This window comes from Thamnophis sirtalis, unplaced genomic scaffold, assembly GCF_051295495.1.
Source record: "Thamnophis sirtalis isolate CommonGarterSnake01/CBP01778 unplaced genomic scaffold, rThaSir2_p1.2 scaffold_9, whole genome shotgun sequence".
NCBI classification, from domain to species: Eukaryota; Metazoa; Chordata; class Lepidosauria; order Squamata; family Natricidae; genus Thamnophis; species Thamnophis sirtalis.
The window spans coordinates 13,724,357-13,746,403 of NW_028261389.1; the positions used below are offsets into that span (position 1 = coordinate 13,724,357).

Here is a 22,047-nt window from a genome sequence, read left to right on the forward strand (position 1 = left end):
AGAGCCTAATGTTGGGAACGATTGAGGGCAAAAGAAGAAGTGGACGACAGAGAATGAGGTGGCAAAATGGCCTCTCAGCGAACTGGTAGTAAACCAGTTGGGAATTCACCACTGGAGCAAACAACAGTAAAGTCTATTGTGTGAGAGAGTGTTGAAACAGCTCCTCTCTAGTAGTTCTCGTGTATGTTTTCAAGTAGTCTGTTTTAGTTTGGCAAGATTTTTGCCTTCTGCAGGTGAGAATAATAAAGGAAGAAACTGCTTAGAAGAACCTCAAAATGTGTTACACTTTTGGAGCCTGACAGGTTTTCAGAACCCATTGCACATCTTGAGATTGCTGCTCACTGTTCACATCAAGACTTTCCATGCATCAACTAACATAGCCTTTGGCTAGACTGCATGTTGTGTTCAATGAAGGCCTAGAGAACTTAATGGACTTTCTGCCATTAGAGTGGTATAGTCTGCCTATCCATGGAAAGAGAATTCACTTTAAGAAAGTTGAAACTAGGTAGAACTTGGATTATGCCTGCTGGGTCCTCTTTCTGTGTGTGTTCAAGATATGTCTACATCTCAAAACCAGGAGAGACATTTTCTTGGCAAAAAAGAGGGATGCCCTAAAGCAGATGTTCCAGAAAGAATCTTTTATTCATTTCTCTGTTTTGAACATGCTTATATCAATGATTTTCCAAACAACATGGCCAAGTCACAGTGGTAGGCTTGGAAAGAACCATGAGAAATAAGGAAATGTTCCTCAAAGAGTTCCAGCATGCAGTTGATATCTTTGAGTGGCAACTGCTTAGGACTTCACAATCATTTTTCCTGTTATTTATGCATGGTTTAAGATGGGATGCTTAGGATATATTAAAACATCTGTCTGACTACTCTCTCAAAATCACCAGTTGACATAATTTATAGATTATAGACTCATGAGATCGCCATACATATGTATCCTACCCAGGGGTGAAATTCAGCAGGTTCTGACAGGTTCTGGAGAACCAGCAGCAGAAATATTGAGTAGTTTGGAGAATTGGCAAATGCCACTTCTGACTGGGCCCAGAGTGGGGTGGGGATGGAGATTTTGCAGTATCCTTCCCCTGGAATGTGGTGGGAATAGTGATTTTGCAGTATCCTCCCCCTGCCACACCACAGAACAGATAGTAAAAAAAAAATTGAATTTCACCACTGATATCAAGGTAGTAAAAGCCAAGCTTGCAAAAAGTAGGGAGAACAGGAAAATTATCTTAAAATCTGCAAAGCAGTTGAGAAATCTGGCTAAAATTCCTTGGAGACAATTGCACTGATGGTTATTCTTGCCCAGAAACTAATTTTCCCCTGTGGTCACCGGGCATCTAAATATTTAGAATATTTATTCTTTTATTTAATGGCCAGTTGAGTCAACCTTCACTCCTCCTTAACCTTAGAATGTTAGATTCTAAAACAAGCTGGACTTTCAACGGAGACTTACAATATTAAAATATGAGAAAAGGAAACCCACTTGGCCCAGTTAGATATTGAAATCATGGCCTAGAATCAGTTCTGATTTGGAAACTGAAGAATAATTGGAGACTTGATAAGTGTCCAACAAAAATTTGGAAACTTTTCAGAGAGATCCAACCTAGAATTAAGGAGAAATTCCCTGACAGTAAGAACAATTAACCAATGGAACTGTCTCTTCTCTTTCAGTGCATAAATATATAGTGTCCTTGTGAAGTTTCAAACTAATAGCCAAAAGCCAACATGTGTTTGCCAAAAACAGATCATGCCAGACTAATCTTATTGCATTCTTTGATAATGTGACAAAATTATGGACCGGAGGAACGCCGTCGATATAGTTTATTTGGACTTCAGTAAGGCATTTGATAAGGTAGACCATAACCTACTACTAAAGTAGAAGTATGTGGGTTAGACAGCATCACCACCAGATGGATTTGTAACTGGCTGACCAACCTCACTCAACAGGTAGTCCTCAATGGAACTGCATCTTCATGGAGGGAAGTATGCAGTGGAGTACCCAAAGGCTCTGTTTTGGGCCCAGTACTCTTCAACATCTTCATCAATGATTTGGATAAGGGAATAAATGGGGAACTCATCAAATCTGCAGATGACACCAAGCTGGCAGGAATAGAATGCCCCAACACTGGAAGTCTTTTAAGATGATGTTGGATAGACATTTGTCTGAAACGGTATATGGTTTCCTCCCTAGGCAGGGGGTTGGACTAGAAGACCTCCAAGGTCCCTTCCAACTCTGCTATTGTATTGTATTGTGTAAGTCAAGTTCGCAGAATATTGCAAAAAAATCACTACCCCGAAGCATGGATTATCTATAGCAAGACCCTGAAACAAACTTCAAACAATTACCTATATTTTTGTGCAATGACATTTATTTCAAATCAGAGTCAAAAACAGTTACAGTGGTGCTACTCAGTATACCTGGGCTGGGAAGCTTAAAAATCAAGTTATAATACAACATGAATCGGTTGTTTTATTTCTCAAAGTGAAGCCCTTAGGAAAATCAACTAACATGTATCTTGTTGAAATAATTGAGCTCCCAACTCCGTGATACAACTTGGAAGACACGAATATTTCAATCGTGTTAGTTTCAATTTTTCCCCACCACTGAGAATCCACAACTTCTTTTGTACACTCCCCTTTGTATCTCAGGAGTAGCATGCCACCCTCTGGACTAAATACTAAGACGCTGAGCTTCCTCTGGAGCTTCTGGTTTCAGAGTTTCCACTTCCCTTTCATTAGATTTTGCAGGATCTGGCTCAGTGGAGGTATTCTTGAGGGCAGGAACAAAAGGTCCCACAAGCCAGGATAATGGAATGTTCTGCACCACATAGTCCAGGATATCATCTACGTACTTCTGGGCCATGACGGCTGTCTTCTTGCTCTGAATCAAAAGGTTGCTAGAAAGATCTTTGAAAGATTGGGCCCCGGTAACGGTAGCTTGTAGTTCCTCAATACTATGGAGAGCTGACTCAATATTCTGCTGAAATGTAGAAGGCAGACCTTGGATGCTTCCCATCAAGTTGATGTATGCAATCTGCAGTTGTTCAGTGATGTGGTAACTGGTGGCCAAGGTATGATATTCCATCTGTGAAAAGGAATGGGTAGATATTTTAGCTTCTCAAGAATGGCTCTACAGTTATTACATCAAGAGCTCATGTTTCCTTGGGTCTCCCTGTGACTTTAAATCCAGCCGTACCTGCTGGAACTTTTCCATTTCTTCCTGGGGTATCTGAAGGATATCTTGCGTGGTATGTTCTATCTGGTGGACAAATCAAGGAATCGTTTTAGTACAGATTTGTTTAGAGCAATACAATTTTGCTTTGCCATCAGAAAGATAATGACCGGAGCAAGCTATCCATCTCCCCTTGCAAATGTCTCAAAGCACAAAATAAATAATGCACGTGTTTATCAGTTGGAGTCTCCACTCCCAACTTAAATGCAAACAGATGCATTTTTGCCTTTTCACTGCTTTTTCTCTTTGAATGTGATCTCGCAACCACGGTTCACCTTGAACAATTCACAAAAATACCAATATTGGCTAAAGATAAAAAAAAATTTAAAAAAAAATACAAGGCATTTTGTTGTAAGAAAATTTAAGTTTAGAATCTTAAGCACCCCATTCCATCATCTTTCTAGCACAGCTTGCCTTTTGCTTTCTTGTTTCCATTTAAATGAATCATTTCCCGTATACATAGCAGGGTGAGAAGACCAAAACATAGGCTAGCTTGTGTCTCAGTGCACCCCAAATGTCTAAGCTCCCTTTTGGATGTGTCACACACAAGTTCCTTCAATATTATATTGATCTGGCAGAAAAACATGTGTTCTGTGTACTTGAGCCATGGTGGTGCAGTGGCTAGATTGCAGTACTGCAGGCTACTTCTGCTGACTGCTGGCAGATCGAATCTCATCAGGCTCAAGGTTGACTCAGCCTTCCATCCTTCCGAGGTGAGTAAAATGAGGACCCAGATTGTTGGGGGGAATAGGTTGACTCTGTAAACCGCTTAGAGAGGGCTGTGAAGCATTGTAAAGTGGTATGTAAGTCTAAGTGCTATTGCTATTGCTACTTACTGTTCCTATGCCCCAATAGCATGAGTTGCTTATATCACAAAGGGAACATAGTTAAGGAGGGGTGGGACATTTCATTCCATATTCAATTTTTTTTTAAAAAAAAAGGTTTGGAGGTGAATTCTCCTACCTGCCCAATGGATTGACGTAACTGGCTGAATGTATTCTGGATGTTTTCCCTGGCTGCCTCCATTTTTACCACAGCATACCGGTAGGCCCGATGCTGGAGTTTAGTTGACAGGGAACCAAGTTTCACAAAATAACCTTGGGATTCAGGTGGCAGGGGGACCCCTTCTGGTGCAGATTGTGCTATTTGAGCTGTGGAACATATAGTTAAAGACAGGTTACTCCTTTGAAACGCCTGCTCAGGCTTCGACGCATGGAAGCCATTTTCTTTTCCAAAGGTATGGCAATATTCACACAAGATAATTGAGTGAGACTGTGAGTATTGCAAATGCTAAATTCCTATGATCTCACCGGCACCAGACTGGAGATGTTGGGGTAAAACTCCTTGCTTACCAAGTTCTTCATCCGTCATTGGCAGATAGTGATCCAACAATTCTCCCGATTTCTCCAGTACTGCTTCTACCCCACTGATGGCGAGTTTACCCATTTTCGTGTCTATGATCATCTCTTTGCCATCTTGGACAACTTTGGCTACGGCCTCTTTGGCATCTGCTACCTTGGAGGACACCAGTTCCTGTGTTTCAGAAATAACCTAGAGAGATACCATTGAAGAACAGAAGCAACATTCAGTGCCTTGGGAACTGGAAGTAATGTAGCTCTAACCATTGTTTTCTTAAGAATGACTCTGGGTAGGCAAAAAGTCAGAATCTATATTTGGAAAACAAGCAATATGTCCCTTCTATTGCTTTTTAGACTTTATTCACTCCCCCAGCTGCTGTGCTCTGTTCTAAGCTATCAGATCAGTGTTTCTCAACCTTGGCAACTTGAAGATGTCTGGACTTCAAGTCCCAGAATTCCCCAGCCAGCGAATGCTGGCTGGGGAATTCTGGGAGTTGAAGTCCAGACATCTTCAAGTTGCCAAGGTTGAGAAACACTGTATCAGATCAAATAAATCAATACAATGCTGAAATCAGATTTTACACACGTTTTCATCCCCTAATCAAGTGGCTTCTAATTTTATATCCCATTTTTGGATTTCCCCCCCCCCCCCCTCATGCTCTTGAATCAGAAATAAAAACCTTGGATTACTATCGCCAATATAAAGCGATTTTAAGACATATTGGAGTTGCACCCCCAAACCTCTAGAGGGCACCAGGTTTATCCCCCATCAACGAGATTAAAAGGCAGAAGTAAAGATAAGAAGCTCTGTTTACCTGGTCAGCTGTCTGATGGAGGAAGGGCAGGTTCTCCTCCAGCTTATCCAATCCCTTGGAGGCATAGTGGCTGGCTACGGAAACTACAGAAAGGCAGTCTTTAGCTTACAGGCTGCAAGTCTTTTGACATAATATCCCCAAAGGATTAACTATTTTTGGAATTCTAATCAAACTGAATCTTCCTTCTCCCCTCATTGCATTCCATTTAAATATGTCATGATATAGACTTCTGCAAATCAAGGTGGGTTGCCCTTTACAGAAAATTATTTCTGTAAAAGGTGGATATTCCTTTTTATCTTGAGATTTGTATATTGCCCATCCTTTCCAGAAAGGCCACATTCTAACGCACATTTATATAGTATTATAGCAATTCTGGTACATTATTGAAATGACAGCAATGACAATAGCAATCGGTAAATAGAGATACTCTGGGACAATCTCCCTATTGAGCAGGAGTGAGAAGACAGGAAGAGATAACCAGATCCTAGAGTTGGAAAGGATCACTGAAGCTCCCATGTCTCACTTCTGCTCAGTGCACCAATCCACATTAGAATAGAATAGGACTAGAATAGAATAACAGAGTTGGAAGAGACCTTGGAGGTCTTCTAGTCCAACCCCCTGCTCAGGTAGGAAACCCTACACCGCTTCAGACAAATGGTTATCCAACATCTTCTTAAAAATGTCCAGTGTTGGAGCATTCACAACTTCTGGAGGCAAGTTGTTCCACTGATTAATTGTTCTAACTGTCAGGAAATTTCTCCTTAGCTTCTCTCCTTGATTAGTTTCCACCCATTGCTTCCTGTTCTACCTTCAGGTATTTTAAAGGGGGCTATCTAATCTGCCCTGGAAGACCTCCCAATGAAGAAGTCATTGCTTTTCTGGGTCATTGCTCTCACTGTTGGGATACATGCAACATTTCAGCAAACAGACCACTAAGGTAGAATTCCTCACACTCTTTACATATGTGAACCAGTTCCAAAACCTACAGTGAAAATAAGCCTGTGAGGCAGTGGTGGGATTCAAATAATTTAACCAGCGGTTCTCTGCCCTAATGACTTGGTACAATGTAATAAGGGTTAACCGGAGAGGCAGTTTCTGTAAACAGGGCAAGAAAGATTAGGCTAGAAACAACACCAGAATGTTTCCTTCCTGCCTTCCTTACAGGATTAGCCCTGTAAAGTAGAAAAAAACAAAAGGAGATTTCTTCCAACAATAGCTTCTCTGAACTACTTAGTAAGTTACCAACTGGTTCTCCCGAATAGGTGCGAACTGGCTGAATCCCACCATTGCTGTGAGGTGCCCCAAAGTCTTGCTGTCTTGTTCTACTACAAAAATCTTGAGAATGAAGGCAGTGCCTTACCTTGGGGCTCAAGCTTATTCAGAAAAGGTTGAGCACTGCTCATAGCCACCTCGGAGACATGCTTCACGCTCTTCTCTGCCAAATCCAGGGCAACTTTAACATAGGGGTGGTTCTCCTTAGTCGAGGTATAAGCCGAAGCTGCCATTTCATAAGTGGAGCTGACAAGAGGTAGGCTGGTAGCTCTTGAAAGAACATCCTTTGGGATATAATAGGAGAGAAGGTTAGTAAATAAACCCAATATTCAAATGTGACTACAGCGAATACCTATAGAGCAGGGGTCTCCAACCTTGGCCACCTTCAAGCCTGGAGGATGTCAATACTGGGAGTTGAAGTCCGCCAGGCTTAAAGTTGCCACGGTTGGAGGCCCCTGCTGTAGAGACAAGGTTTCCTTGAGTATCCTCCATATGTGTTGGGAATATAACTCACCGTGACCTGTCAAAACCGCGTTCCACAAAAGCGCGGTCAACGAAATCGCGTATGTGACATCATCACAACGCGACGAAAAAGATCGAAAAATTGAAATAAAAATTAAATTACAGCAAGCCGATTCACATAAAGGTAAGCGTTAGGTTAAGGGTTAGGGTTAGGGTTAGAGCGTTAGCGTTACGTTTAGCGTTAGGTTAAGGGTTAGCGTTAGGTTTTTCGTTACGTTAAGGGTTAGGTTTAGGGTTAGGTTTAGGGTTAGGTTTGGGGGGGTTAGGGTAAGGTTTTCGCTTTATTTTTACATTTTTCAATCTTTTCGTTGCGCTGTGATGACATCACATACGCGATTTTGTCGACCGCGATTTTGTCGTCCGCGGTTTTGTGGTACAACCATAACTCACAGCCTTACATGACTAAACAACCTTTCTTAGCAGAAAGTTCTGGAAGTTGTGATCCAAAATCAAACAAGGCATCCAAAAAGATGAGGGTTGGTTCGGACGCAATTGTGTTAGCAGTACCTTTGGATAATCTTTCTCCCCAACCGCACTGGGTCATTCACAACATTTTAGCATTTGTTTGGCATAGGCACCAAAAACATACAATATGTAGATTGTTATACTAAGCAGCTATCTAAATTTGTTATACTTCAGGATTTGATAATTAAATCACAGTTACCCAACCGATTGTTCTCTGCCTCGATACTCAACATAGAGTAGCACAAAAAGAAAATAAAGTAAGACACAGAGCACATAATGCCCATTGGAATCAATATGTCCTCATACTCTGTACTTGGGTATCTTACGAGTCTTTTTGTCCACATGACCTTTTTCTTTTAATAAAAGGAAAAGAAAATGTAAAGATTTAGGAAGTTAAGTAGAAATTAAGATTAAAACAGAAAGCTGGCACGCTACAAGGAAAACTCCAAATGTTACTTTTATGAAGTATCCTTTTGCACCACATAAAAATCGTGGCATGACAAAACCGCGGTCCACTAAAGCGCACCCGATTAAAGTGCGTACCTGACGTCATCAGCAGTGCGACAAATACGACCGCGGAGAAAAAAGGGCGCTTTAAAAAGTGCTTTTAAAGCAAGCTGATTCATATAAAGGTAAGGGTTAGGGTTAGGGTTAGGGTTAGGGTTAGGGTTAGGGTTAGGGTTAGGGTTAGGGTTAGGGTTAGGGTTAGGGTTAGGGTTAGGGTTAGGGTTAGGGTTAGGGTTAGGTTAAGGGTTAGGGTTAGGGTTAGGGTTACGTTAAGCATTAGGGTTAGGTTTACGGTTAGGTTAAGGGTTAGGTATAGGGTTAGGTTAAGGGTTAGGCTTAGGGTTAGGTTTAGGGTTAGGTTTGGGGGGGTTAGGTTTAGATTTACGCGTTAATTTTAAGTTTACCGCTCACAGCGTGCTGTTTTCGTCACGCTGTGATGACGTCACGTATGCGCTTTCGTCGAGCGCGCTTTAGTCTACTGCGGTTTTGTGGTGGAACCCATAAAAATATCCCAGAGAGAAATGAGCCACACTCACCCCATAGCAGCTATTTTTATGAGAAGGCAATCTTCCAGGGGTAGCCATTTTGTGAGTGTGCCCATTCCTTGTTCTCAACATGCTAAAATATGCCCCCAACCCAAAAGGCAGACTATCCATTAATTCCAAGGAAAAGCCCCCCTTATTTATAGATGGCAATGCCAAGGATTCAAATAAGCTTTGTCTGCTAGCATTAGGTTTAGTACCTTCTAGGACAGGAAGTTAGGAAAGTTCTCATTGTAGAATGGAAGAACAATAGACAATTCCTAGAAAAACTGCTGACATTCCAGGTCATAAAAACACATCTAGGACTGGCCATCCCTTCCGCCTTGCATATTGCAAGGCTCAGATACAGGCTTCCCAAAAATTCAGAAGAGCGCCAAACTTAAGTCTTCTATTTTCACTGCCATCTAGTGGTTGCCTTAAGTTTTGCAGCCCAGGCGCCTTTGAATCAGTATCTTATTCCTGGTGACCACCTAGATTAATCTCTGAAACTTGGCAAAACCTTGGCAAATTTTTGGAAGTGTAAAGCAAGTCCCCATCCTCTACCCCATTGGCTTTGTGCATAAATGAGGACTAGAACTTCTGCTATCCTGGGTTCCTAATAGTGGTGTCTTAACCAAACTGGTCCTCGCTCTACATTTTATAGGATGTAAAATGTCAAACCATTAAGATACCAAGCAGTCAATCATGTTTCAATTATTTCAAGGGTGGAATAGGCTGCTCTGTGTGTTTTGGAAGCATTTCACGTTCATGGAGACTTTGGTACAAAAAACAATCCCTGGCTTTTGAATGATGGATTGAGGAATTCTACTTTAAAAAAAAACAGGGCTGGGGAAAATTAATTAATTTAATTTAATTATCTTTAATTAAAATTAAATAGCATGGTTCTATATAAAACATTCTGTTTCTATTGCGTTAAATATTACTTGGCATTCAAGTCTAAATTGGCCCTGCAATTTTATTATCCTATCTAAACTACATGCAGATGTCTACTGGTATTATTCATTAGTTTAGACTCGCTGAGGACAAACTTACCTGCTGCGTTTCATTATTCTCCATAACTGAAGGCTGTTCTTCATTATTTCCGGGAGTCACTGGATATTCTAGCCTAGAAGAACAAAAATATCCCTTAGTGGTACCTGTAACTCTCAACAAACATTGATGGTGCTCCTTCTCTATAGTGCTTGCCTCCACTTTGCCTCCATTGAAATGTGCAACAGTAGCTTTTCCCAAGCAGGAGATGCAGAGGAAGCAAAGACATGATTGCGTGAGAGACCTGCTAAAGGAGAACAAATGATAAGCTTATTATTGCACATCATACTTTTTTCCCAGCATTTTTTTAAATAGAACTTTCTTTCCAGCAACTTCGGGAATTAAATAAATTGTCTGTAGCTTCCCCATTTTAAGGAAAAACCAATTAACCCAGATTGTAGCTTAAAGTGATGGGTGAACCCAATCAGAAAGTCTTCTTACTTATTAAGCCACAATTGTTTTGACTTATAGAAGCTTGCAATTGTGCCTTGGAAATCGTATTTTATAATTTAGCTTTGGGTAGGAACCCAGAAATTATGGCTTATTGTATAGAGTTAATTAAAACATGGGTTATCACAAGGCAGGAATCTAATAAGGGATTCCCTTCATGAGTTGCAACCTTGCTTCATGAAGTAGCAAAGTTGGATGGGACCTTGTAGGTCATCTAGTCTAACCCTGCCCAAGAAGGAGACCCTACATCTGACTCTACTTAGGATTGAACTCACAACTTCCTGATTTGAGGCAAGAGCTCCACCTTTAGGCCACCACGGCTATTGATTAAGCTACACTGCTTTTACATTTCCAAGGCAAAATATGGTGAATTGTTCTATATAGAAGTCATCTAAAATACATGTAGCCTTATGTTACATTAGAGTATAAAATGTAACCTGGTAAAATTTAATGATAAAATGCAAACATGTAAAGTTGGGTTTTTTTTAAAAAAAATTGAATAAAATTGGCTTTACTACACTAAAAAGCAGGCTACATGAATGGCTTATAAATGTTCCATGAATTCACTTTTAGAAACTCTGGAGATAAAGGAGAAAGTGAAACTAGCATTCCTTGTTCACATTGCCAATATCATCCCTGGTGTTATACATGAACACATTCTTCTTAACAGCATAAATACAATTCTAAAAAAAAATTGGAAACCACTTACATTTTCTCGATAGGAAGTTTCAAGGGAATATTCAGCTCTTCACAGAAATTCTTGTAGAGTAAATTAACCAGCTCCAATTTCAGGTTATTTATTCATCAGATGAAGACCAAGCCCTCCAACTGACAGAGCAGAGGACCAATGGGAGTATTGCTAGCTCTTGGATAACCAATCGGTGAGCAAAGCAAGCATATGGGAAGATCTCTTCAAGACAATTTGACCTCTCCTCATAATACCATCAACTGAACAATTCATAATCAAAGCAATAAGGGTTGGATTCATACATTGGTTTGAATTATAATGCAGTTTGTTCAGTTTGGGTTTAACATGCTGTGTGAACCCAGTCTGTATAAAACATGGTCTATAACAGCATGTTACATAGCCCAGATAATAATGGTTGGTTTGGATAAACCCTCCTTAAACCATGTCTCGCCTGATGTGATGACCTCATATTTTCAGCCATGGTTTGTTTGGACATGTTTTCTTGAATATATCACAATTAGCTCTGTTCACATCTCAGGTAAATTATAAACCAGTGTTTCTCAACCTTGGCAACTTGAAGATGTCCGGACTTCAACTCCCAGAATTCCCCAGCCAGCGAATGCTGGCTGGGGAATTCTGAGAGTTAAAGTCCGGACATCTTCAAGTTGCCAAGGTTGAGAAACACTGTTATAAACCATGTTTTGGAAACCACAGTAGCTAATTTCACACAATGTGCTAAGCCAGAGTCCGATAAAGTGCCACAATGATTTAGCACAAAGGTCTTTGAACTCTGTGGCGGTTGTAACCATTTGGAAGTTAAATGCATGCTCTGGGTACCAAACACTCATTAATGTGGTAGTCCTATTTCCAAAGCTTGCTCTCATTTTTACTTTCAAGATTGGCCCCAGAACCTGGAATCATTCTTGTTTGTTTGTTTGTTTGTTTCATTTGTATGCCGCCCTTTTCCCCAAGCGGACTCAGGGCGGCTCACAACTCAAACAAGGGAAGGGGGATACAGACAATTTGACAACAACACAAAACAATACATAATTTAAAAGCGCAACAATCATACCATTCGAGATAGGGGCAATGATTCTTTAGCCCCAGGCCTGTCGGAACAGCCAGGTTTTAAGGGCTATGCGGAAGGCCTGGAGGGTGGTGAGGGTTCGAATCTCCACGGGGAGTTCGTTCCAGAGGGTCGGAGCAGCCACAGAGAAGGCTCTCCTCCGGGTAGTCGCCAGTCGGCACTGGCTGGCGGATGGAATTCGGAGGAGGCCTAATCTGTGGGATCTAATCGGTCTGTTGGAGGTAATTGGCAGCAGGCGGTCTCTCAAGTACCCAGGTCCAATACCATGAAGGGCTTTATAAGTGACGACTAGCACCTTGAAGCGTATCCGGAGACCAATAGGCAGCCAGTGCAGCTCGCGGAGGATAGGTGTTACGTGGGTGAACCGAGGTGCACCCACGATCGCTCGCGCGGCTGCATTCTGGACAAGCTGAAGTCGCCGAATACTCTTCAAGGGCTGCCCCATGTAGAGCACATTTCCATTCTTGGAAATGAAGGCAATGTTCAAGGCCGTGCATTGTTTTACAGGATGCTAGCTTCTCAATTTGTAATGAAAGATCCTTTTTTAAAAAAGGCAACATAGCTGCATTTGGAACTCAGCAGGTACCCCCAATATATTGGCACAATGGCATCCTGTAGCTATCTCAGCAGGGACTCAGAACTTAGTATTCAGTGTAAATCAATGCTTTGAATAACAACATGGTATTCCTGGTCCAGAACGCGGCCGCACGAGCGATTGTGGGTGTACCTCGATACACCCACGTTACACCTATCCTCCGCGAGCTGCACTGGCTTCCAATCGGTCTCCGGATACGCTTCAAGGTGCTAGTTATTACTTATAAAGCCCTTCATGGTATTGGACCTGGGTACTTGAGAGACTGCCTGCTGCCAATTACCTCCCAAAGACCCATTAGATCACACAGGGCCGGCCTCCTCCGGGTTCCATCCACCAGCCAATGCCATCTGGCTACGACCTGGGGGAGGGCCTTCTCTGTGGCTGCTCCGGCCCTTTGGAACGAACTCCCCGCGGAGATTCGGACCCTCACCTCTCTCCCTGGTTTCCGAAAAGCCGTTAAAACCTGGCTATGTCGGCAGGCCTGGGGTTGATGAGCTCCCCTCCCCTCTCGACAGGTGTGGTTGTTGGTCATTTTAATATGTTTATTTTGTACTTGTATGTTTCCCCTTCCCGTTTAAGTTGTTCATTGCCCTGAGTCCCTTTTAGGGAATAGGGAATAGGGCGGCATATAAATAAAATAAAACTTAGACTTAAACTTAAACTTCCTATGATCTTGTAACCTACCATAGGAGGGCTGCAAAAATCCATAGCAAAGAGAAGCAGACCAGCATGGTAATATTGCCTAGTGATGTTCACCAATTCAGATTAAACTCAGTTAAAAGCAGCTTCCTTTGAAAAGGGTGGCTTATTTCAGGGTCTCATCCTTTCAACACTTAGGCATCTCTCACATATTTCTTTTTGTATTTGATTTATGAAACTGATTTTCCTAGTAGGTTTAAGTCGGTTAAAAAAAGGAGGGGAGGAATAACTTGATCTACCGTTCTGTCTTGTATTGGCAACCAATGTTAGCAAAGTTTCTCAGACCAAGCAGAAAATGATTATTGTCTGGTCGTGCTTATATACTGTGTTACCGCTGAGGATGCATTTGCTGGGTCAGTGCTGTTTGTAATTGTGCGTGATTAGACCCTGCTGAGTTCATTCACACATCGTATCATGGTTGCTCCATTTCACCTTTTATTAGCCAATTAGGGAAATGAGGAAGGAGGCAACTCAGAACTGATGCTGGCTAAAAGGGGAAACACCAAGGAAGGAATAGAAGTCTGGTTTTCTGTTTTCTTGGTTGCTGCGTTCATTTAGGATAAACTGGCCAGGGATTCATGGCCTCCATAGCAACCACTGGTTTCTGGGTGATCTTGGGCCTGACATATAGAGTAGATGCAGTCTCTGGCTAGACCTAATTTTTACCTCAGAGCAACTGATGCAAGATATGAAGGTGGAAAATGTTATGATCAGTCCTCTACAGAGGTGGGTTCCTACCAGTTTGCACCTATTCCGTAGAACCGGTTCGTCAAATCTACCGAACCGGTTAGAAGAGGTCCCACCAGTGGACCCAGAAAGCAGGCCACACCTACAGAAGAGGTTCCAAAAATTTTTGAAACCCACCACTGGTCCTTGGATATGATTATTCTACACTATCATGCTCATATTTATAAAACTCAGTGCCTCTGTGAAAGGTAAGGATGACTACTGCGTTTGGGGTGCAATCAGAACATTGCGTGTGTTGAAGTTTAGGTTTAGGTTTAGGTTTATTGGGATTTATATGCCGCCCTTTTCCCTGAGGGGACTCAGGGCGGCTTACAACCACAGGGGAGGGGAAGTGCAAGGTCAAAACAAACACTTTGTGAACAAAAGAAAAATAATAAAACACAGCTTTCATTCAGCAATCAAACACTCGGGCGGGTAATTGGAAGCCTATCCCCAGGCCTGCTGGGACAGCCAGATCTTGAGGGCTGCGCGGAAGGTCTGGGTCGTGGTGAGGGTGCGGATCTCCATGGGGAGCTCGTTCCATAGGGTCGGGGCAGCAACAGAAAAGGCTCTCCTCCGTGTGGTCGCCAGTCGACATTGACTGGCAGATGGAATTCGGAGGAGGCCCAGTCTGTGCGATCTGATTGGTCGATTTAGGGAGGTAATCGGCAGAAGGCGGTCTCTCAAGTTGTTTTATTGCAAACCAAAGATGCCTCTTAAAAAACAAGTTTACATCATATTCTTATGCATGCCAGTGCTGTGTGTGAGGTAATTTAAGGTGGTTCTGACAAATGTCGTCGGCATCTTCATATCCGGTCACATGGGCGGCAAGCCACTCCCATCCGGTCACATGGGTGGCAAGCCACTCCCACAAAGGATGCCACACCCACAGAGTAGGTTCAAATAATTTTTGAAACCCACCACTGGTCCTCTACTATGGTTAAATCACTTTCTGCTCAATATGTGGACCTTTGGCACACTTCTACAGAGATAGAGAACCATTAAATGCTAATGGATCCTCTGAAGCTGTGGTCATGTTGAAAGTTACAGTAACTATATAGTTTTTGCAGAATAGGGAAACCATTTTTAAGCAATGATGCCAGGTTTGTGAAAGTCCTTGCTGAGAAAATTCCTCAGTTTTTTTCTCTGGATTGCACAGTACTTGGATAGAGAGTGAGGCAACATCTCCCAAATTCTTTTGGATTAGTAATTGTTTTCCAGGATTGGGTCCTTCAGATGGGAGGATGAAAGGCTGTGGGTCACCAGATTCAGAAGTTGTTGAATGTTCCTTTAGCAATAGCAATAGCAATAGCAGTTAGACTTATATACTGCTTCATAGAGCTTTCAGCCCTCTCTAAGCGGTTTACAGAGTCAGCATATTGCCCCCAACAATCCGGGTCCTCATTTCACCCACCTTGGAAGGATGGAAGGCTGAGTCAACCTTGAGCCGGTGAGATTTGAACCGCCGAACTGCAGCTAACAATCAGCTGAAGTGGCCTGCAGTACTGCACTCTAACCACTGCGCCACCTCAGCTCCTTTATTAGAGAGGATGTTACCTGCTCCCAGTAAGCACACAAGTCCAATTCAAAACCCTGGTGTTAAGCTACTAAGCCCAACATGGAGCCCTAGTGGTGCAATATTACAGGCAAACTCTGCCCACAGTCTGTAGTTCAATTTTAATGGGGCTCAAGGTTTACTCAGCTTTCCATCCTTCCAAGGTCTGTAAAATGAGGACTCAAGATTGTTAGGACCAATATGGTGACATTGTATACTACCTAAAGAGTGTAGGTATATAAGTTTAAATACTATTGTATTGTTTAACGGCTACATTGCTGTTGTCCTCATCTTTTCATCTTGTCAACTTTTGCATCTTCTCATCTTACCTAATACCTTCTCCTACTGGTATCTTATGATTTATGATTGTATCTTATGATTTATGATTGTATCTTATGATTTATGATTGTATCTTATGATTCATGATTGTATCTTATGATTCATGATTGTATCTTATGATTTATGATTGTATCTTATGATTTATGATGCATGACTTACTTTGCTGTTTGTATGTTCGCTGAGAATTTATGCACCACAGACAAATTTCTTGTGGGTCCAATCACACTTGGCCATTGCTATTGCTACTTCTACTTTCAGGTCTGTTTTCTCCAACTATAATCAGCCAATCCTGTCTGACCATCCTGATTAGTGATGCTTACGGACCACACCCCATAAGAAATAAAAAGAATAAAGAATCAAAGGCAAACGTCTTATAGATGACCTTAATAGTCTTCTCCCAATATTGTCCATCTGCCTGACTTTCTTGAAAGCTATAACAACGGACCTGTTTCAACAAACATTCCAGTGTGGTACTAGACCTCATTTTATAGGGATTACCGGTAGATTTATGGAGGGAGGAGATATTTGTCTTTAAATAAGTAACAGCTTGCTTTAACGGAGAGCTGAGGGATAATCTGATTAAGTGATGTGTGTTGTTCTTCTAAACTGCCAAGATTGTGTGTGCACACACTGGCAGTTTTAACAGATTTTTGTAATAAGTAATCAATAAAATATAGTTTAGAATCACAATCCTAGATTCACAGCATATACTGGCTTCAAATCAAAGCAAATGTTTAGTTGCCTAGTTGCTTACGTCAGATAGACAGAATCTTGCCAGATTAAACCTAGACATACTTTGGGAGATTGTAGGGAGTGGCTACCCTAATTCTCTTCCTCTGTCTCCTATACAGTTCACTGAGTTTTGCCCATTTTGCAACCTTTCTTGTCACAGTTATTAAGCGAATCACCGCAGTTGTTAAGCTAGTCATATAGTTTTTACATGAATCTGGCTTCCCCCATTGACTTTGCTTGTCAGAAGGTTGCTAAAGGCGATCGCGTGAAACTGCAACTATCATAAATACATGCCAGTTGCCAAGTATCTGAATTCTGATTACGTAGCCATGAGGATGCTGCAATCATTGCAAGTGTGGAAAAAAGGTCAAAAGTCCCTTTTTTCAGTACCATTGTAACTTCAAACGGTCACTAAATGAATGATTGCAAGTCAAGGACTGTCTGTACTTTGACTATCCTTCACTTTGGCCTTTACTAGATTAGCAGCTGGATTAGTGCCTCTCGTTAGAGATTGTTAATAGCTTTGTTGTTGTTGTTAGTTGGGAAGTCGTGTCCGACCCATCGTGACCCCATGGACAACGTTCCTCCAGGCCTTCCTGCCCTCTACCTCTGGAGTCCATTTAAGTTCACACTGACTGCTTCGGTGACTCCATCCAGCAACTTCATGGTCTCGTCCCTTTCTTCTTTGCCCCTCAATCTTTCCCAGCACTTGGCTCTTCTCCAGAGAGCCCAGTGAGAAATTAATAGCTAATTTCTATCAAAATGCATTGCATTACAAGGTATTTTATTGTACACATATTTTTTTAAAAAAAAATTATGGGCACAGGGAGTCATATGAAGGCCAAAAATATATATATAAAGCAATCCCAATCTGAGAGAAGATCTGCAAAAATCCAGAATCGATTAAATAGCATAGAGAGATGTGGGAAAGGACTAAGGTTTGCAGGATCCAACCTGGGTCGGTGGCCGGATCCAGAGTTTTTGTTTTCTGAGCTTTTGGACTCATGTTGGAGCCCATCCTCAAGGAACTTCTCTCTAATCGAATGTGTGCTTTGGGCTATTCTGTGTGTGGTGTTTATAAGGTGTGTATTATATGTGTCTTTTTAGACGTCGATTAGGGTGTTGAGGGCAGGCTATTAAGTCATTGGCTGTTGTTTCCTTCTGTTGCCAAGCCCTCGCCTCCTTTGAGAAGCTGGTGGTAAATCAGCACTCCTGTTGACTGACAAGGGGCCTGTTTCCCAGGCTTCATTCACTTCCCTGCTATTTTTGTGCCTTCTCGTCCAACAATCTTAGTAGCTGTAAAATGAAATGTGTGTCCTTCTTCATTGCAGTGTGAGGCTACCAATGAATTCAGATCGCCTCGTCTGACCGCTCACTTGCGTTCTTGCAATCTGGTGGTTAGGCTTCCTCCCCATCTGTCCTACATACTCACAGGGGCAATCCATGGACGTGATCCAGTATATTACATTAGAAGTATCTCCCACCTCCAAGTGATTTTTACAATGAATAAGTTGACCTTGTATGGTAGCCTCTAGGCCAGGCCCGTCAAACTGGGGCCCCGTGGGCTGGATGAGTCACAGACAGGCCATGCCCATTCCAGCTTTGCAAAGACAAAAAAAAACCACCACAATATGTCACATGACACGATTTTGTGGACCAGATCTGATTGTCCTACAAACTGTCCATGTATTCTCATACCACGCAGCATTTATACTGTCAGACATTATCACTCTTTTCTTTTCGAGAATTGTCGATGTTTAAAGCCACCTAAAGCAAGCAATAAACATATTCTGGGTCTTAGCTTTTCAGGCTATGACGTAGCTGTGAGAAGACCAAATAAGTCAGCAGCAGCAAGATTCAGAAATCTCTAAATAAACAAATAAATAAACCTTCCCATTCCTGTGCAGGAGCAAAATCAGAGGTGATATTCAGCCGGTTCAGACCGGTTTGCCCAAACTGATAGTGGAAATCGTGGGTGAGCCGCGCACCTGCCCCTGCCCTTTGTCTATTTAGGCACATTTTCAAGCCGTGTGCCTGTGTGCAAGCCACCCGTGCGATCAAGGCGCATGCAGGGAAGGCCGAGCGCATGTGTGGAAGTCCACGCACTCACATCTGCGAACCGGTAGGGAAAGTAAGTGAGTACCTCCCCTGAGCAAAGTGAATAAAAAGAGATAACCAAAAGCAGAGGCAGGGGGGGAAATTGGCTAAGAACAATATAAAATTCATCTCCAGAATTATACCGTCATAATTATGGTATAACATATAAGTTCAATAGCTTATTTGAAAGATCTGATTGTAATTTCATTGCATTCTGCTGTACACACTGTGTACATGATATGAGTAAAGAGGAAGAAATTGCTGTTTGCAATTATGCCTGGTTTCTTTTATTATTTTCTCTCCCCAAGAAAAGTTGATTCTGTGTATTTCTCTCCTGAGATTCCTTCAAGGTCTTTTTGTTTCCCCTTTGTGTGTTTTTTTTCTCCCTACTTGGAAATCTAAAGCGGATGAGTCACAGCGTCGCGTAGGTTGAAGAATGAGCCTCAATAAACAACGTCTCAACTAGTCTTGATAACTGCACTGATCAATACTTTTCTGGCTCAAAAGAGTATTGATTTGAGAGAAGCTTGTGGGTCATTTTTTAAAATGTAGAATTAATGTCAAAACCAATCCCAGACAAAGGTTTCTAAGAGCACAGTTTTCATATCAGGGCTGTGTTTTAGAATGAATAATGGCAATAATATTCACAACAGATATGGTTCAGAGGTGGGTTGCTACCGGTTCGGACTGGTTCGGGTGACTTGATCACCAAACTGGTAGGGACGGCAGGCTGGCCGTGCCCCTGAACTGGTTCCTTGGGTGCCCATGCTGTTGCCGGCATGTTTTTTTAGTCATTTTATAATGTTCTGCACATGTGCAGAACAATTTACAGGCAGCAACGCGTGGCAGGCGTACAGGCAAGTGAAGTGAGCAACGCACGCGCAAAGCGCACAAGCAAAATGCACGCGAAGCAAACCAGCAGTAACGCCAGCAGCAACCCACCCCTACTAGGGCTACCTCTAAACAATATTGCTCATCCTTTGAGTATGGGAAGGAGTGCGCTAGGTATAAGTGGGTAGATGGAATATTTGCACTTCCTCGGCCTCTAAATGTCAAACATTTTTATTGAAGGACACAGAATGTTATTTCTACATCACTCTGTTGTGGCCTAGCAGCCTCCAGCAGCCAAATCAGAGGAGGAGGAGGAGGAGGAGGAGGAGGAGGAGGAGGAGGAGGAGGAGGAGGAGGAGGAGGAGGAAGCATGGGAGTCAGAGTCAGCATCAAGGCAACCTGAGAGCTCCGAGGGGGAAGAGGGAATAGAGCTGGTAGAGAGAGAGAGAGACAGAGGTAGAACCTGGGACATCTGTCCTCAGATGGAGAATCAACAGCCCCATGTCTGGAGGTGGTTGATGAAGAAGAAGTGGAACATCTGGGTCCAGTGCAGAGGTGGGTTGCTACCAGTTCGCACCAGTTCGGTAGAACCGGTTCATCAAATCTACCGAACCAGTTAGAAGAGGTTCCACCAGTGGACCTGGAAAACAGACCACACCTACAGAAGAGGTTCCAAAAATCTTTTGAAACCCACCACTTGTCCAGTGCCTGATGTGGCTGCGCAGAAGGCAGGGGAGAGGAGACCAGTGGAAAGCTGTAGGCTTGGGAAAGAAGAGCCACGGCTACTAGTAAGGCCCACCCACATTCTGGGGATAAAAGGCAGGGGGCGGAGATGAATAGATGTGGTAGACAACTATTCATCTTCTGGCCAGCCGGACTTGTTAGTCTGTGTGGAAAGAGAAACGTTTTGCTGGGGCTCCCGGCACTCCTAATGAAGGAATCTTCTGAGTTCACTTCAGTGGGTCTGTCGTGCTTGGGGAGCTGGGCCAGAATCAGAGGTGGTATTGTGCCAGTTCACACCAGTTCGGGTGAACCCACCCAGACGTCATCACAGACCTTCTGCGCATGCACAGAAGATTCTGCACATGCCCAGATATGCGCATGCATTCCCGTTACTGACCCATTAGTGAAGATAATAGAATACCATTACTGGCCAGAACACACTCTTTTTTACCTTAATGTCCACCTAAAACTTTGAAAAATGCAAGAGGAATGGATTCAACACTTAAAATAACTTCCATGGGAAAGTGTAGGAGATGGACAATCTGGGCGTGGAGTCAAGAGGAATCAGTATGGAGCAGAGATGGGTTTTGGCTTCTTCTACTGTCGTTCCACTCAGGGATGCGCTTCGGGCAAACACGTGCTTTATGCGCATGCGCACAGTAGCTAAAAAATGCTTCTGCACATGCGCATAAGCAAAAAACATGATGGTGCCAACATAGGCACCTCCGATAGAACTACCTACTTGGCCGAACCGGTCTGAACTGGTAGGAACCCACCTCTGGCTTGGAGTCATCACTTTCTCACAGGAGGCCTAAGTCCCACCCCTCTTGAACTCCTTTGCCTTTACCTAGTGCCAGTTCAGTGCTGACTATTAGTTGACTAGATTATGCATGAACAATAAATCAGCTTAACTAGAATTCATTGTGTGGGCCTGATTTTTTGTGCCCAAAGCTGTAAAGTGGACGAGAAGAAACCACCAATGAGAACTCTCATTCAGCCACACATTCATTCAGATTTGCTAGCTGTTTTATACATACACACACACACACACACACGTATGTGTGTGTATGTATATGTGTGTGTGTGTGTATATATATATATATATATATATATATATATATATATATATATATATATATATATATATATATATATATATATATATACACATACATACACATACATACATATATATACATATATATACATATATATACATATACATATACATATATACATATATACATATATACATATATACATATATACATATATACATACATACATACATACATACATACATACATACATACATACATACATACATACATACATACATATATATATATATATATATATATATATATATATATATATATATAATGTTTGTGCTGATAAATAAATAAAGGGAGACTAGTATAGATCTATTTCAAGCTATTTAGCTCTCATCAGCTAGCCATACCCTTGCTGGGAATCTATACTAGTCTCCCTTTATTTATTTATCAGCACAAACATAATAAATGTAACAAAAAGGCAACAGTAAAAAATATTGGGTTTCTGTCTGGATGGTCTCTTGTGACGAGCCGAAGGACAGAGAATGGAAGTGTGACCTTCCTCCCATATTTGGGCATACCAGGGGTTGTGACTTTAAATATATATATATATAAAACATATATATATGAATATATGAATATATATATGAAATTTTCTACTTAAATCCATAAAAGGCAGAACACTCTGTGCGTTGCTTTCGAACATCATTTTTTTGGCTTTA

At 42.0% G+C, this 22,047-nt stretch overlaps 1 protein-coding gene across 1 annotated transcript; it reads right to left on the reverse strand.

Moving 5' to 3' along the window:
* Nucleotides 1-2,373: 2,373 nt before the first annotated feature.
* On the reverse strand, nucleotides 2,374-13,279 carry LOC106550519 (perilipin-3-like). The gene is made up of 7 exons (XM_087722535.1): nucleotides 13,256-13,279; nucleotides 13,002-13,076; nucleotides 6,775-6,970; nucleotides 5,415-5,497; nucleotides 4,594-4,792; nucleotides 4,205-4,392; nucleotides 2,374-3,094 (listed from the first exon to the last, which is right to left on the reverse strand). The coding sequence occupies exons 1-7, from the start codon at nucleotides 13,277-13,279 to the stop codon at nucleotides 2,681-2,683; spliced, it is 1,179 nt and encodes a 392-aa protein (XP_087578661.1). The 3' UTR covers nucleotides 2,374-2,680.
* Nucleotides 13,280-22,047: the final 8,768 nt, after the last annotated feature.

Bases quoted from the DNA above. Each gene is read 5' to 3' on its own strand.
- LOC106550519 (XM_087722535.1), bottom strand. From the start codon at position 13,279: ATGGATTTTTGCAGCCCTCCTATG. The intron at 6,971-13,001 runs GTGAGGGTCCGA...TATATCCCAAAG, and splicing joins TTCGGAAACCAGGGAGAGAG to GATGTTCTTTCAAGAGCTAC. The intron at 3,095-4,204 runs GTAGGAGAATTC...TCCTTTTCACAG, and splicing joins TACGTCAATCCATTGGGCAG to ATGGAATATCATACCTTGGC.